Genomic DNA, 17,971 nt, shown 5'->3' on the forward strand with positions numbered 1-17,971 from the left:
ACACCATGCCGGAGAATCATTCAACAGTAAATCAGGGAGCAAAAAGACAAATAACAACAAAATAGGTGGTTCCACTAAATTAAATGTCATCGAAAAATAATAATGTTCATGTTATCTAGTGTGACACTTGAAAAGAGACAATCTCCTAAAAGGTAGAGATGAGTGTAGAAATGGGTGTGACACCTGTATGTATAATTTTAGTATATAATAGAAGTTTGTGTAAAGGTAGGTTATATTGCTTCAGCTATGAATTCTTGATTAGCTATATGCTGTCAATAGATGCTATTTTTAAATGTTTTTATTAAAAGTCCCTTTTAGCTAGGCTCTTTGCCAATAGCTTACTTTTTTTTTTTCAGTTTCCTAAATTGCAATAATTAGCATGAAATTGCAGCTGGCGTTCACAGTGGTTGCTTGGCTTGTGTGATTCACTGACTCATTTAATGTAGAATGTGTCGTCATAGTTCTCACAAAGTTTTGCAATCAGAGGCAAGGCTGTTTAACAAGCTGTAAAAGACAAATGGTCCTTTTTAAGAAGTGCATCATATGTACAAATCTTGCTGATGTCAAAGATATAATATAATACATCATATTACGGCAGATAGAAATGATAGTTTCAGAAAGCACAGTGAGTAATATGTGTTCTCCCAAGATGAGGAATATTTGTGTGAGCTTTGGCACTGCTGTTCAGATGCCGTCACTAAGGTTTGAGTAATTCTTTTATATTATTTTCAGATTGTATTGATCATTTTCTGTGACACAGCTACAGAACTGTCACAGAGACAGTGTTTGTTCTCAGGCCTGTTTCACACTCCACACAAAAGCAGCGTGTATTTGTTTCACAGCCAGTATGTTAGCATTTTGGATCTATGCTTCTCGAATGATTTTGCTTTAGGAGCCAGATTTTAATTCAGACATCCAGTGGCAACCAAACAAAAGTAAGCAAAAATATCCTTTTTAAATCATTAAAAGTAAAATGTATTAACCATATAAATCCTGACTTATAAAATAATGGTTGGAAATTTATTTTTTAATGAAACAGTTTATATAAAAGAAAATCTTAAAATACGTTTACCTGTGTGTTTAACATTTTGTATCATATTTGATACATCTGGCTGGTATGGCTCATGATATCATGAGAATATGTTTATACTTGAGGGGGAAAAACTATTTTATTCAAAGGCAATTTGGTACAGATCCTAGTATATAAACAGGCACAATTAAGATGAAATTCTGATAGCCTATAATATAAATCAATGAAATTGATAATGGTATAACAGAGTACTAACATAATATGCATATAAATATAAACTGTGACTCTACATGTATATCTACCAATAATATGTCTTAGTAAGATGACATTTAAATGCTTAGTTTATGATCAAAAAGCTCTGTATTTTTTATTGTGGGGGGTAAAACATATAATGCAATGTAATACAATGATTATTGAAAGATAATAAACAGGGGTGCACATAACTTTTTTGGTCTCAAGGGAGCACCTGGAGATGTTGCTTGGTACTCACACTTTAGCTGACCTCATCACTTTCCTCCTGACTGCTCTTCTCACTATCTTCTTTTCTCTCGAACATGATAATAATGATGATGATAAGGATTTTTTTTATTTTATTTTACTAACATTAATGACACAGACAACAGCAAGAATATTAGGCTGCTGTCACTTTAAGAAGGAAAGCACAGACCGAATAACTGACACACATCAGGTTTCTTTCTCAACTGTTTGCTTATGACATAACCAAGAGAATGCTTGCTGAGACAGGTATTTTGACATAATTTTGTGTGCATGTGTCCGTTAAAGTGCAAGTAAACGTGGAAGAGGAATTAATTCGGTGTTTGAGCGCTGTCTGACTGTCTGTCTCTCTCTCTCTGTCTGTGTGTGCGTGCGCGTTTCGGGGTGTGAGTCCCTATTTTCGCCTCTTCTTTGGCTTTTAAAATCATTTGAATGTGTTAACTGGCGAGACAAAACACGTCCAAATGAAAAAACTTTCACTCGATGATGGTTAAATTTAGCACTTAATCTGCGAATCACATGCATGCCCAACCGTTGGACCTTATCCGTACGGATCACGGATTAACTGCAATCTGTTGCACACTGAATAATTAAAGAACACACTAATCATCATGATTGCTATCTTACCAGAGATGGAGAAAAATCCTACTCCAGTAAGTAAACGTGCCCCTGTGAACAGGTCCTCAAAAATGTTGGTACTCAAAAGCACTTCCCTCCATGGTTTCTGGTGTGCGTCGTTTATTTTTACTGCGCGTGCATACCTGCGTACCACTTATGTGCACCCCTGATAATAAATGTTCCTCAAAAGCCAGATGTTTCATATTTGATACCGTCACAGTTGGTGGCAGCAAGGAAGAATTAGTTGAGGCAGGATCTATAAGCAACAGTCACTTTATTTAACAATAAACCAAAACAATAGACACGCAGGAGCACAAGAGAAAAACTGGAACAGGAGAATAACAACCAAATAAAAATGAAACAAAAAAGGACAAAGAATGAGTTAAACAAAAGAACAGGTGAATCAAATCAATCAAACAATAACTGAGGACTGAGAAGGAGCTGAAAGGAAGTACGAGTCCGATGGAGCTGAAGGGGTGGATGGATGAGATGCAGCCAAAAGCCCAGAAGTCCATGGTGGAGACAGTGCAGTGAATGACCAAGTTGGAGCTGGAGGGGCGACAGAGCCCGGTGGAGCCAGAAAAGTTATGCTTCCAGGTGGAGTTGAGGGAGCGAGAGGGGCCAAGGTGGAGTTGTGGACTTGGAGGCAGAGCCAGGGGATTAACACACCCAGGCAGAGCTGGGGACCTCGAAGCCCAAGGTGGATCCGAACAGCTAGGCGTAGCCACTGAAAGAGGAGCTGAAAGGAGCCAACAGAGATGGGGTAAAGGAAGTGGGAGGCATCGATAGAGGAAGAGGGAGTGGGAGGCTGGGTGGGACCATCAGTGACAAAGGAGACTTGGGTTTGGGCGGAGCCATCAGCATCGAAGGAGAATTGGAGCTAGGCGGAACTAGCAGTGACGAAGGAGACTTGGGTTTGGGTGAAGATTACATTGCTTCAGTGATGAATTCATGATTAGCTATACATATACAGACAATAGATGCTATTTTTTTTTTTTAAAGTTTGTATTAAATGTCTCTTTTAGCTAGTCTCTTTGCCAGAAGCTTGGATTTTTGTCCAATTTCCTAAACTGTAATAATTAGCATGAAATTACAGCTGGAATTCACAGTGGTTGCTTGTGTGATTCACTGACTCATATGTAGAATGTTGTCGTATTTCACACAAAGCTTTGCAATCAGAGACAAGACTGTTTAACAAGCTGTAAAAGACAAATGGTCCTTTTTTTTTTTTTTAAGAAGTCCATCATATGCAGAAATCCTGACTTTGAGCTTGGCGGAACCAGTGGTGACGAAGGAGACTTGGGTTTGGGCTGAGCCATCAGTGACATAGGAGATTTGTAGCTGGGAGAAACCAGCCGTGACAAAGGAAACTTTGGTTTGAGCTGAGCCATCAGTGATGAAGGAATCTTGGGGTTTGGGCAGAGCCATCAGTGATGAAGGAGACTTGGGGTTTGGGCAGAGCCATCAGTGACTAAGGAGACTTGGAGTTGGGTGGAACCAATGGTAACAAAGGAGACTTGGGTTTTGGGCAGAGCCATCAGTGACGAAGGAGACTTGGATAGAGGCGGAACCAGTGGTGACGAAGGAGACTTGGGGTCTGGGCAAGCCATCAGTGATGAAGGAGCCTTGGAGCTGGGTGAAACCAGTGGTAATGAAGGAGACTTGGATTTTGGGTGGAGCCATCAGCAATGGAGATTTGGAACTGGGTGGAGCCATTAGCGTCAAAGGAGACTTGGAGCTAGGGGGAGCCATCAGCAATGGAGGAGACTTGGGTTTGGGCGGAGCCATCAGTGACAAAGGAGACTTGGAGATGGGCAGAACCATCTGCGACTGGAGACTTTGAGATATGTCATAATCCAGATCATACCAACTAGTGGGGACCAGGCTCAGCACACCCTCAGTGGGTGGAGTATGGGCGGGGCTTCACTCCATGCCCCGATATACCACACACACACTCTCGGACAGATGTTGGTGCCGGCTCTTGAACCTGGTCAGACTTAGCCATTTTTTGGGCTCAGGACCTGGGTCTGCAGTGTGTTCAGACTCATAGTCTGTGACAGGCTTGGTAAGCAGCAGGATTGTCAAACTACTGTCAAGGAGGAACCACAACGCATTCACAAAAATTCTCATGAGGATCATCACCAAGCAGGTATGCTTTGGTTTGAGCATTTAGTCCAGCTCTACAAAACGCACAGAGGGAGGAATCAGGATAATGTACGAAAGGCACCAGCTTTAAATAGTCATTTGGCCCTCGAGGGTGTGGTACTCCTGGCTAAGAGGGAGAATCTGAATTGCTGGTAGACCCATCTTTGTTGGTTTTGGTCTGTTGGTTGGTTGCAGCATGGAAGAGTAGTTGAGGCAGGATCTATACTCTATTGACGGGTGCTTTTAAAACATGCTTTGAGAAGCTTTGAAACATTTGTGAATTTTTTTCGAACCACTGATTCAGAGCACGTATCAAGCTGCCAAAATAAAACAATTTTGGTAAACGAGGCTTTGTTACATCATAAGTGTTTCGAAATGTTTCGCTAGGGGGCAATGATCTCAGTAAACCCATGAACTAATGTCTACATGATTTTGACATAGGTTGTGTTCCACTCCAGTTTTAGACACGCACTCGCGAACTTCCCTACACTCTTCCCCTCGGGGGAATCCCTGCCGCCATTTTGAAGTGCGTTACACTTCGTGAAGTGGACGAGGGAAGTTTACATGGACAGACCCTCGCTCCTCCCAGTCTACTTCACATGTACACTTCAGGCAGCTCCATAACCCACAATGCAACACAATTATACGTCACCGCATATCGCGTTTAATTTACCCTACCACAAACAATTCTATGATATATTATTTATTTTTTTAAACATTTAAAACACACATATATACACATATAGAATGCTGTATTAAACAAATTTGTAAGGGGAAAAAATAAATGATAAATCAGCTCAATTGCGGATTCCAAGTGATCAAGGGCTTAGGACGTTCCAGTTCAGCCCATTGCAAAGGTTCCGCCAGAAGTGGGCACTCATGCAACGTAAGCAATGAGGTACATCCGAGTCAACGAGACCGAGGGAAGTTAGAGAGGGAAGGGCATTTAAAAACCGAACTGGAACGCAGCCCTGATCTCAGTGCATTTGTAGACATTTAAAGGTCCCGTTCTTCGTGATCCCATGTTTCAAACTTTAGTTAGTGTGTAATGTTGTTGTTAGAGTATAAATAAAATCTGTAAAATTTTAAAGCTCAAAGTTCAATGCCAAGCAAGATATTTTATTTAACAGAAATCGCCTACATCGAACGGCCAGTTTGGACTACATCCCTCTACTTCCTTCTTTAATGACGTCACTAAAACAGTTTTTTGACTAACCTCCGCCCACAGGAATACACAAGAGTTGCGTTTGTAGAGTGTGTTTGTCCCCATGTCGTCGAAACGCTGTTATTTTCATCCCGCAGTCCAATCACCGGGTCTGATGCCGTCTCAAATTGATAAGGTAAAATTAAAGACATGTTTACAATAACACTGAGCGCATGCATCTCCACGTTATGGTAAGAGGCGTGACCTTTCCGGGCACGGTGCGCTCAGAGCTGTCGAATCACAACAATGGAACCGCTGGCACAATCAGAACTCGTTACGTATTTCTGCAGGAGGGACTTCATAGAACAAGGAAGTCATCAGCCCGCTTTTATGACAGTGGAAAAAGCGGTATACAGATAAGTAAATTATGTGAAAAAATACTGTGTTTTTTTACACGCGAAACATGAACACATGTTATATTGCACACTATAAACACAATCAAAGCTTCAAAAAAAACACGAAAAACGGGACCTTTAATTTGTATAATAAAAAGGAAGAGTTGTAGTTAAAAGTCTCTTATTGGTACGATTAACCAAGCTCTAAAACAAATAAAACAAGCCCTACAATTTAATAAAATAACACATTATAAAGACATATACTGTAAACTGAAATTATATGATTTGTTTATTGCTTTGTTTATAAAACATTTTCAATTGTTTTGTATAAGGTATATTTATGCATGTTTGAGCTGAGTTTTCGTTGCATTTACACCATTCTGACCAGCAGACATCACCAGCATGTGGCGTTTAAAGTGCTTCGAAACTGTGAATCATTTTGCAAAGCAATTAGTTTAATTGATTTAAATTTTTGAAATACTTTGTCTCTCCCATCACTACTATATGCAGCAGTCACTTTTTTCCCCCCAAAATTTACCAAAAAATAAACACGTTGGAGCACAGAAGAAAAACTGGAATGCAGGAGAATAATAACCAACTAAACAAAATAAACAGAAAAAGAATGACTCAAAATAAGGGCTATAAATACACAGAGAAACTAAAGGGCTAAACAAGGAACAGGTGAACCAAATCAGTCAAACAATGAGTAGCTATGACAACAAATGAGAACATTCTAGAAACCAAGAAAACAAAAAGGAAACAAAGAATTACAAACTAAAAGTTCATGAAAACGAAACATAAACCAAACTGTAGGGATGTCCAGATCCGATCACGTGATCGGAAATTGGGCCCGATCAGGCTATTATAGAAGTATCGGATCGGGACTCGGTATCGGCAGATACTCAAAATCAAATGACTCGGACTCAAGGGCAAAAAAACGTGATCGGGACATACCAAACTGAACGTTAGAGATACTCACATTTTAACTTGATTTATTTTAAAAGTTATTATGAAAGTAAACCCAAGATGCTTCAGTCCAGTAAATTTTCTTCTTGAAATATTAACTATATAAATGGTATTGTTGTGTTTACCTTATATAAATCAGTAAAGATTATACAACTAAAAGACACGTGTACCACAACCTAAAGATGGACATTTCTACAATTATAGCCTAATAAAAGTATAAATTATAAAATAGCATTGTACTTGCAAAAAAAAAAAAAAAAAAGTATGAACTGTCAGATGACAAAAGGCATAGACTCTGTACAATAGGTTTTTCAGCAAGGTTTTGATTATGCTGATTATTTAGAGGCCTTATATAGAAATTCATGTATCATATATGATACAGTAGGCTTTATAGAGTTTATCATGAACTGTCTAGGGCCAACACTATGCAAAAATATGAACATAACACAGGATAAACATTTGTTATTTTGGCATCAAAATGTACTCCAGCACTCCATCCTGGACTCTCATTTCCACCTGTTACATGGACTACAATTCCCATACACACTCACCGAACTCATTATCCAATGTCATTACACCCAGCTGTATTGTATCATGTTATTAGTGTCTGTCTATTTATACTGAGTTCTTTCTGTCCTTGGTGGTGGTTTGGTCTGTCACGGTAAACACGAAGATAAAAGGTAGATCCAAGTGCAGCAGAGATTTATTAAAGGGTAATCCAAAAACGTAATCCACAGAGCAGGCAAGGGTCAAAGTCCATGAAATCAGTCCAAACAAACAGGTACAAAATAACACAAAGAAAAACCAAAACAGACAATCGGGGAATCAGAAGACACATGACATTAAACAACGAACCACAACCAACCGTTGGCGCCGGCAAGGCAAGGCGCTTCGTTGGCGCCGGCAGGGCAAGGCGCTTGGAGAACCCACGAACAACCTCTAGAGTGGTCTCCAGGCTTTGTATGATGGAGGAAGCCCTTTTCCTCCTTCTCCTCCGCTTATGAGGGTGAGGCGGTGGCTCACCCAAAATGGACTCACTGGCTGGAGCGGACTAACTGACTGGAGCGGGCTCTGGAGCGGGCTCACTGGATGGAGCGGGCTCTGGAGCGGGCTCACTGGATGGAGCAGGCTCCCTGGATGGAGCGGGCTCTGGAGCGGGCTCCCTGGCTGGAGCGGGCTCCCTGGCTGGAGCGGACTCCCTGGCTGGAGCGGACAGGGCAAGGCGCTTCGGTGGCACCGGCGGTGCAAGGCGCTTCCGTGGCACCGGCAGGGCAATGCGCTTTTGTGGCGCCGGCAGGGCAAGGCGCTTGGAGAACCCACGAACAACCTCTAGAGTGGTCCAAAACGTAATCCACAGAGCAGGCAAGGGTCAAAGTCCATGAAATCAGTCCAAACAAACAGGTACAAAATAACACAAAGAAAAACCAAAACAGACAATCGGGGAATCAGAAGACACATGACATTAAACAACGAACCACAACCAACCGTTGGCGCCGGCAGGGCAAGGCGCTTCGTTGGCGCCGGCAGGGCAAGGCGCTTGGAGAACCCACGAACAACCTCTAGAGTGGTCTCCAGGCTTTGTATGATGGAGGAAGCCCTTTTCCTCCTCCTCCTCCGCTTATGAGGGTGAAGCGGTGGCTCACCCAAAATGGACTCACTGGCTGGAGCGGACTAACTGACTGGAGCGGGCTCCCTGGCTGGAGCGGGCTCCCTGGCTGGAGCGGACTCCCTGGCTGGAGCGGGCAGGGCAAGGCGCTTCGGAGGCACCGGCGGTGCAAGGCGCTTCCGTGGCACCGGCAGGGCAATGCGCTTTTGTGGCGCCGGCAGGGCAAGGCGCTTGGAGAACCCACGAACAACCTCTAGAGTGGTCTCCAGGCCTTGTAGGATGGAGGAAGCCCTTTTCCTCCTCCTCCTCCGCTTATGAGGGTGAAGCGGTGGCTCACCCAAAATGGACTCACTGGCTGGAGCGGACTTACTGACTGGAGCGGGCTCTGGAGCGGGCTCACTGGATGGAGCGGGCTCTGGAGCGGGCTCAATGGATGGAGCGGGCTCACTGGATGGAGCGGGCTCTGGAGCGAACTCACTGGCTGGAGCGGGCTCACTGGATGGAGCGGGCTCACTGGAAGGAGCGGGCTCACTGGAAGGAGCGGGCTCACTGGAAGGAGCGGGCTCAATGGAAGGAGCGGGCTCAATGGATGGAGCGGGCTCTGGAGCGGGCTCACTGGCTGGAGCGGGCTCATCTGGAGCCCCTCCAACTTCTCCTGGGGCAGAGGGTCATAGAGGCATCCATTAAAAACCCCTTTTAACGCCTCATCATTATACTGCAGTCGTCTTGACATAGTCCAGAAAAACTGGGCAAAACACCATACCTCTCTCCCCTCCTGTCGCAGAGCCACCACGGCCCGAAATAGAGCCATCCGTTCTCCAATGGAGGATGGGGGACGAATACGAATGCTCATGCTGCTGGATCTAGTAGTTATGGTGGTTCGTTCTGTCACGGTAAACACAAAGACAAAAAGGTAGATCCAAGTGCAGCAGAGATTTATTAAAGGGTAATCCAAAAACGTAATCCACAGAGCAGGCAAGGGTCAAAGTCCATGAAATCAGTCCAAACAAACAGGTACAAAATAACACAAAGAAAAACCAAAACAGGGAATCAGAAGACGCATGACATTAAACAACGAACCACAACCAAGGACAGAAACAACTCAGTATAAATAGACAGACACTAATGACATGATACAATACAGCTGGGTGTAATGACATTGGATAATGGATCCGGTGAGTGTGTATGGGAATTGTAGTCCATGTAACAGGTGGAAATGAGAGTCCGGGATGGAGTGCCCTCTAGTGGCTGATAGGGTACTCTCACTGGTGATCATGACATATATAATCACCTTTTTACATTTACATGTATGTAAAATATTATAGTAAAGCTTGAAGTCATTTTAAAAGTGAGACAAAATTGGTTTGGATTCAGACCATTTCATTTTATGGATGTGAAATTTTCCTGGTAATATTAATAATTGTATAAGAAATGCTTAATCAGTTCCATGGTCATTGAAGTATAGCATGTCAAATCCACCTGGAAATAAAGATTTAATTTCTTCTTAATTAAATGTTCATCAACCCAGAATAGTTGTGTATATATGCAATGGGAAAATAAATGAAAAATTGTTTCCTCAGAATAATAGAGTAATCAGTGTTTAGTTTAAATTGCTCCAGAACATGTCTAACTCAATATATTCTATGCATTCTATGAATTGTTTTTGCATCTGCTTTGTTTCTGAAAGGACAAGATACTTGCAGTCCCTTGTCACCCAAAGTAATTTGCAAGTATCTACTACTCCAGGTAGGCAGTCCTGCAGGTGTTTAAATGAATTCAACCTATCAACATAATTTACCTTTGTCAGATAGTTTTTTGGATATGCAGTACCACTGTCTAGTAAGATGATATATTACATGCTTGTCATGTGGTGTGTTATGGAGACTAGAGTTTTGGGAGTCTTTTCCCAGCTTGGCCTAGACCCTGTGTGCCTGACAGCAGGATTAGAATGACATTACATTCTCCACAGATGGGCAAAGACTTTCAAAACTGCAGTCTTGAGGATTTAGACTATAAACCAGAGAAAGTGAAGCCATGCTTCCATTGCCTCTGCTAAACACATATTAGGAATCACATGATTTTAAAGTAACATTTCAGTAAAGTCTATCTTAATTGCTGTAACCAGCAAGCATTGCTTTTAAGTTTCAGTTTGACTATTTTTGACTACTACTTCAAATTTTCTTTCTTGCAGATAATATAATATAATTAAAGTCATTGTGAAATCTTTTCTTCCCTACTGTGATGTATATCTGAATGAAATGGCTTCTCGAACAAGAAAAAATGTAGGGAGCTGCACTTGATTTTGTCTATTGGAAATTGAATGGATCGTTGGTCAGTCTCATGTGAGTGACAGGTTGTCCTGCCCTCATACCAGTAAACACATCAGAGAAGAGACAAGATGGTGCTGCGTGAGGGAGGGTACGTTTTTTGATTTAAGATTGCAAGGAGACATGAATTAAATAATAATAATAATAATAATAATAATAAATAATAATAATGACATGCACTGATAAATTTATAATAAACACTTGAAATATTTCATAAAAGAATAAGAACTGTCCATTTTGTCACTTTAAAGGGTTAGTTCACCCAAAAATGACAATTCTGTCATTAATTACTCACCCTCGTGTTGGTCCACACCCCTAAGACCTTCGTTCATCTTCAGAACACAAATTAAGATATTTTTGATAAAATCTGACTCAGAGAGGCCTGCATTGCCAGCAATGTCACTGAACCTTTCAAGATCCAGAAAGGTACTAAAGAAGTCGTTAAAACAGTCAACGTGACTACAGGGGTTCTACAATAATTTTATGAAGCTATGAGAATACTTTTTGTGTGCAAAAAAAACAAAAAAAACCCGACTTTGTTCAAGTTCTCCTCTTTCGTCTGGTCCTCTGACATGCGCTCACAAAAGCACCCCGACGCATGCACGGGAAGCCGGCATTCTGACATATGACCCAGAAGCGCAGCACTATGTTTGCAAGCAGAGGAAAATGCGCTCTGTACATAAAAAGTCTTTGTGACAAGCAGGGCGGGCGAGAGCCGTGAGGGAACGACGCGAGGGCGGTGACGCGAGTGTTAATGATCTTCCCCTGTGAGGCGCGCCGGCCTCGAGTCTCTCACGGAGGAGCTCCAGGAGCATAAAAGGAGGAGCGACGACAGTGAAGGACGAGAGAGGACCAGGCCTGAATATTATTTTATGTTTTATTATGTTTGTGTGGCCAGCAGACGTCCGCGAGGGTCTACCGGCGTTACTTTCGTTTTGTATTTGTTTATTTTTTTATTAAAGTTTTGTTGAATGTTCCTGCCTCCTTCCCACCTCCTTCCCGTATATACGAACTGTGTTACATTGGTGCCGAAACCCGGGAGGAAGAAGGGACATGCTGTCGGAGAGAACTCACTGCTGAGGGGGATCGCGGAGCTGCGGAGTTCGGGCAGCGTGGGAGTGTGAAGACCGCGAGAGGCTGCCCAAGGCGGTGGTGCTGGAGCCTAGTGACAGGTGGGACGGAGAGCTCGAGGCTGTGTCCCTGGGATGAGGTGGGGTGGCTGCCGTCCAAGAGAGAGCGGAGGAGTCACCGCCGTTCGCCGGAGCCTGCTGCTGTCCGCCATAAAAGGGAGGAGCAGGGAACGGGGCACTCGCTGCCGGCTGCCCTCAGTCGGAGGAGCCATTGCCGGCCGCCAGGAGGCGGTCGAGGATCGGGCCGTCCACCAGGCATCCAGTGCCATCGCATGGCACCGTGAGAAAGAGCCTCTCGGCAGGCTGAGGACCGAGCAGCAGTGTGTCTGGGAACCGGACCAAGAATTTTTTTTTCTTCTCTTTTTCCTCTCTGCCCTCTCTTGTTCTGTCGCTCCCCTTGCTTCCGTCTGTTTTTTTCTCATCTCGTCTGTCCTTACCCCCAGGTGCTGCGGCCGCCAAGACAGGCCCTGGAGGGGAGTAAGCGCAGTCGCGGGAGTAACCCCCGGCCTGCGAGGGGGGATGGGGGTATGTGATGAGCAGGGCGGGCGAGAGCCGTGAGGGAACGGCGCAAGGCCGGTGACACGAGTGTTAATGATCTTCACCTGTGAGGCACGCCGGCCTTGAGTCTCTCACGGAGGAGCTGCCGGCGTTACTTTCGTTTTGTATTTGTTTTATTTTTTTATTAAAGTTTTGTTGAATGTTCGCCGATTCCCGCCTCCTTCCCGTATACACGAACTGTTTTACAGTCTTCGACTGGGCACAGCTGTTGATTTCAGAAGTCCAGTTTCCTTGACCTGGTTTGAAGTCATTAGGTGAAAAATGTTCACTGGACAACTTCATTTCCATAACGTATTGAACCGGTAAAATAAACATCCTGATGAACAGCCAGCAGCTATAGCTTCAGTCGCTCAGAATCATTCGATGGGAAATGGTGAAAGGTAAGCCATTCATTTCACAGCTTTGATAAGGCACTTTTACGTACTCTTATTCGTTTCTCACGGTTCGGGCATCCAGGAAATGCACACTTTAGCACTGTTTTAAACACTACACCAAGACCTAAAGCACAATCAATGTAGAATTCAATAGCTTACATACAAAGCATCTTCTTCTGCTTGCAAACACAGTGCAGCACTTCCGGGTCAAATGTCAGAATGCCGGCTTCTACATCATCTTCCCTTACATTCATCGTAGTGCTTTCGTGAGCACACGTCAAGGCCCAGATTGAAGAGAAGAACATGTTGAACAAAGTCGTTGTTTTTATTTTTTTTTTTTGCACACAAAAAGTATTCTCGTCGCTTCATAAAATTATTGTAGAACCACTGTAGTCTCATTGACTGTTTTATCGATGTCTTTAGTACTTTTCTGGATCTTGAGAGGTTCAGTGACATTGCTGGCAATGGAGGCCTCTCTGAGCAATCAGATTTTATCAAAAATATCTTAATTTGTGTTCCGAAGATGAACAAAGGGTGTGGAACGACATGAGGGTGAGTAATTAATGACAGAATTTTCATTTTTGGGTGAACTAACATATTTCAAAAGACAATAGAACTAATTACATATAAAGATGTAAAATCTACATTTAATCTAAATTTAAACTACAATACATTTTCATTTAATCGCAATCATGCAATCAAGTGTCCAAAACATTACATTCAGTTTGCATGGATAGTTATTTCTTACTATTTTTTCATACTATTTTTAAACGTATTCTTATTTTTCACAGGCATCTGCTTTTCAGTGAGTAGCAAACAGATTGACAGCTGAAATTGCTTCTGTATCTTAAGAAATGCTTCATGAGCACAAGTTCAAAACAAGAGGTTTGCCCTCTGTTTAAAAAACAATCATTTAATTTCATCTTAAGAATTTTTCATTTGCAAGCCAACAAAATGAAATGTGCCCCCATCAATAACCCACCCATCTTTACCGCTCTATTGAATTGATTGTGAATCCAGAATACCAAATAAAATAGCTTGCTGCAGGGAAACCACATTACAATTTCAAATGTCTCTGACACTGGACCAGGACTGCAGCATTTGCAATGCTGTATAACATTCATCTTTTTCTGCTTCATTGATGAGTCTGAGTCATTCATTTTCAGACTTGAAATATATACAGTTTTATATCAGCTTCTCACAACTAAGAGGAGGCAATGAATGTTTTATTGTGCCGTTTTTTTTTTGTTTTTTTTAAATGACCCGACATTAAGAACCCTATTTGTTCATGTCTGTTCTAATATTAGAACGCAAAAGAAATTATTGCACTGATGAAAGAATAATTCGTTTGTACTTAAAAGCATTTCAGTGGGAATAGAGCTCAGTATCTTTCTGGGAATTAATTTCTTGGCAAATATACAGTAAACTTTGTGAATTTGTGAAGTGAAGTATAAAATGAAGTATTCATGTCAAAGATAAAGCTAACTTGTAATATTCAGCAGGCAAATGCATAATAACATAATCACTGTAAAACTGGATAAACATTGCACAAAATAATGATGTGCAATTATGTAAGTGTGCCTGATTTTTACTATTAAACTCACATTTATATGCAAATCTACTCCTTTGTGTCATAAACCTCATTCTCCTGCTTCTGTGCAGCTCTTTTCAAATTATTCCAACTCGGTTATGGTTGATTATAGCTCTCAGGTTAAATTGTTATAAACTATGCTCTTTTCTGACTCTTAATGTCCATGTTTAGATAGCGTTTCCAATTGTGATTGTTGTAATAAAGCTATGCAATTATCCTGGAAAGATTGAGATGATAGATGATAGAATAGAGGAAAGACAGTGTGACTTTAAACATGGGGAAAAGTTTGTGTGGGGACAGAGCAATTTGTATTCTCTTAATGAATATAGCTGTGGTATTGGAACAAACAAGCATTAACAACAAAAACCACCACCACATTTTCCTAAACACCTATCTGTAAATATGAAGTGAAACTGACCTGATCCATAAAGTCACTGCATGCAGTACAACAAGACGTTAACAATTAATCACATTTTTAAATTTTTTAAACATGTGGCAGATTTATAGCTAATGAGAATCCCAGAAAATTTAATGGATATTTGAAGATGCAAGACTTGTTTAAGGTCATTAAACCATCAATTCCTGAAAAAAAAGCCTCTTGTTGTTGGGCTTCTAAAGGGCTCACAGAAAAGACCATCTCTGTGATTAAAAAGGTCATTAAAAACCAAATCATAAAATACATAAAATTTTCATGAGAGTGTTTTTAAATATACAGTGTGTGTGTGTGTGTGTGTGTGTGTGTGTGCATTGTTGCATATATTAGCATATTTTGCTATTTAACTATTGACCCTATTTATCGCAATGGCCTTTTGCCCCATTTATATTTACATAAAATCAAGCTTCTTGTATTATTTCTCTTCACACAAATTGTTTTTCTCAGACAAAATTTAATAAATAGAAATAGGCACCTTTTCCATATGGTGTTTCCTTTCGTGTTGTTGTTCAGGATTTCTTAAAGTCCAGTGTGTAATATTTAGGAGGATCTATTGACAGAAATGCAATATAATATACATAACTATGCTTTCAGTGGTGTACAAAGACCTTACATAATGAGGCGTTATTTTTTTATTACCTTAGAAAGAGCCATTTCTATCTCCATGATCCCCATACATTGAATTCGCCATTTTGCGGCGCCATGTTTCTAAAGTAGCCCTAAACGGACAAACTGCTCTACAGAGCGCGTTTGCTTGACTGGCTACTCTCTTCTGTCTCAGAGGAAGACATCTTTGTCCTGTGTCGGCCACCGTAGATTTGGAGGGGTGAACGGGGTGGACTGAGCTGTTGGTTGCAATTCGCAACCTTACCACCAGATGCCGCAAAAATGTACACACTGCACTTCTAAATGGGGGTTCATGAAGGAACTGCAGGGGGTTCGTGAGGTGAGGAAAAGCTAATAATCAATGTTATCCAATGTAAAATTTAAATAATAAATGGGGCTGAACAATAATTGCAATTTAGCTTAGTGGTATGTAATAAGGACTGAGTCCACTTAAGTCCTGCTACAAAGTGAAAATAAAACACTTAGGCCCTATCATACACTCGACGCAATGCTGCACCAGGCACAACACAGTTTTTTGCTAGTTTCAGCCTGACGCAGTTATCATTTTCAAGTCCAGCACCCATGTTGTTTAAATAGCAAATGTACTTGTGCTCATCTGTTCGCCCATGAGCGTGCTGGTCTGAAAATTAAGTGTGTTCAGGTGCATTGTTGTTGTGTTGCTATTTTAAGGCAACTGAAAACAACTGTGCCATTGTCCAACAAAAACATTACAAGTCAATGGCACAATGTTTTGTGTTGTTGTTTTTTTTTTTTGGGTTATTTAAAGTGTGCGTTACTAATATGTGCCTATAGGCGGGTGCACGACGCGCGTACACTCTGCTTATTACACACACAAGGACGCACAGCAGCACACAAACATGCCAAATATTAAAAATAAAAGAATTACAATGTAAAAGATTATTATTGTGTACATAAAGATAAAAATGCATACATGTCATAATAGATAGTCATTGATAGTCATATCAGAATTACCTATTTGTAGTAATGATAAATGAAAGTGGCTAATTATTTGACCAATACACACATCTGACTCATCAGGTTGAGGGTGTCTATATTCCGTAATGAAGCAAATTCGCCATGGTGCAAGCACACCTGGCTTTTAAAGGGAATGGGAGATGACATTCTGATTAATTTTTAACATGTTACGGCCAAAACACACCCATGACTCATTAAGAGACTAATTACAACCCTTTTGGACCATTTTTTCCTGTCGTTAAACTAGCAAAAGTGGATAAGTGCACCTGCACCATGCACTTAAATCATTAAAATAGGGCCCTCGGCCTACTAATAAAAGATGAAATATTTTATCTGTGTACTTGCATGCCATGTGACCTTTAACCAACATCAGAGAATGATGAGAATGTGTCATTAAAATAATTAAAATATTAACTTAAAATACTTTGGCCCGGTTTCACAGACAGGGCTTAGCGTAAATCAGGATTAGGCCTTAGTTCAATTAGGGCATTTAAGTAGCTTTACTGGTGTGCATCTTGAGACAAAACAATGGCAATGACATATTTTAAGATATGTCAGTGCAAATTGCTTTTTAGTTAAGACAGCTCAAACATGCATATTAGTCTGGGACAAATTTAAGCCTTGTCTGTGAAACCGGGGGCTTAATTAATTTACATCTAAGGAGTTTGGCTGACAAAAAAGTTTGGGGACTCCTGCCTTACTTCGTATTAATACAATACCCTTAGCTGGTCAGTTGCTACTATTCTTAAATGACAGAAGAAATAATGAGGCTCAGTAGTTTTTTGTGTTGCTGCTGTTGGGGACCTTTCTTCATACAGACTCTTCCCTACAAACCACTTTATTCCATCTTAGGTGGGCAATTACCCTGATCGGATATATAAAAAGGAGATTTGAAATGAACCCATTGGGTCGACTGACACATTAAATTAGACTCAGCAGCCAGGCTTAAGAGATATGAGGTAGGAAGCCCGTTTCTTGTTTTACAGATGGATGGCTTTAGATGTCAAGATGAGAGAGAGTGTGTAACTGCAGCCAAAGTCTGGTGAGAAAGCAAACTATAATTTATTGAGTGTGCTCACATATGTCTCCTCCATCCTCAAAATACAAAGCAGAACATGGCAGTAATGAACAACCGCACTGAATAACAAAGACTCCGGTTAGTGCAGAACATTTCAGATCATTCAAAGGCTGTCTATGAACATGGACAGAATAAAATATTAAACTTTATTGTAGAGGTGTAAAGAGAAGCCATACTTGAGTAAAAGTACAGATACCTTACAGCAGAAATGACAAGTTACAAGTCACCAATTCCAATACAACTTGAGTAAAAGTCTTAGATTTTACCAGTACTTAAGTATTTTATTCATACTGATTTTAGTCTCAAAGATGCACTTTAGTCCTCAACACCCAAGAAACAGTTGATTTGTGAGGAGAGCAAACTGAACACCTTAATATTGCAATAAATCAACGTCGACACAACAGCCTATTAAACATACAAACACTCAAGTCTCAGTTAAAGTCGTCATGAAATCAAAATTGACCCTATATACTTTGTTA

The 17,971-nt window shown here is 41.2% G+C and overlaps 2 protein-coding genes across 2 annotated transcripts in view; one reads left to right on the forward strand and one right to left on the reverse strand.

Annotated features, from left to right (window-relative positions):
- Positions 1 to 632: 632 nt before the first annotated feature.
- tubgcp2 (tubulin gamma complex component 2) overlaps positions 633 to 17,971 on the forward strand; it is a 58,951-nt gene continuing 41,612 nt past the window's right edge. Inside the window, exon 1 of the mRNA XM_067369060.1 lies at positions 633 to 702. The gene's annotated coding sequence lies outside the window, so the exon portion shown is untranslated. The remainder of the gene's footprint in view (positions 703 to 17,971) is intronic.
- The window catches only part of LOC137007554 (galanin receptor 2a), a 31,098-nt gene continuing 17,193 nt past the window's right edge, over positions 4,067 to 17,971 (reverse strand). Inside the window, exon 3 of the mRNA XM_067369092.1 lies at positions 4,067 to 4,232. Coding sequence (XP_067225193.1) covers positions 4,067 to 4,232 — 166 coding nt within the window. The remainder of the gene's footprint in view (positions 4,233 to 17,971) is intronic.

This window comes from Chanodichthys erythropterus, chromosome 19 (genome assembly GCF_024489055.1).
Source record: "Chanodichthys erythropterus isolate Z2021 chromosome 19, ASM2448905v1, whole genome shotgun sequence".
In the NCBI taxonomy this organism is placed as follows: domain Eukaryota; kingdom Metazoa; phylum Chordata; class Actinopteri; order Cypriniformes; family Xenocyprididae; genus Chanodichthys; species Chanodichthys erythropterus.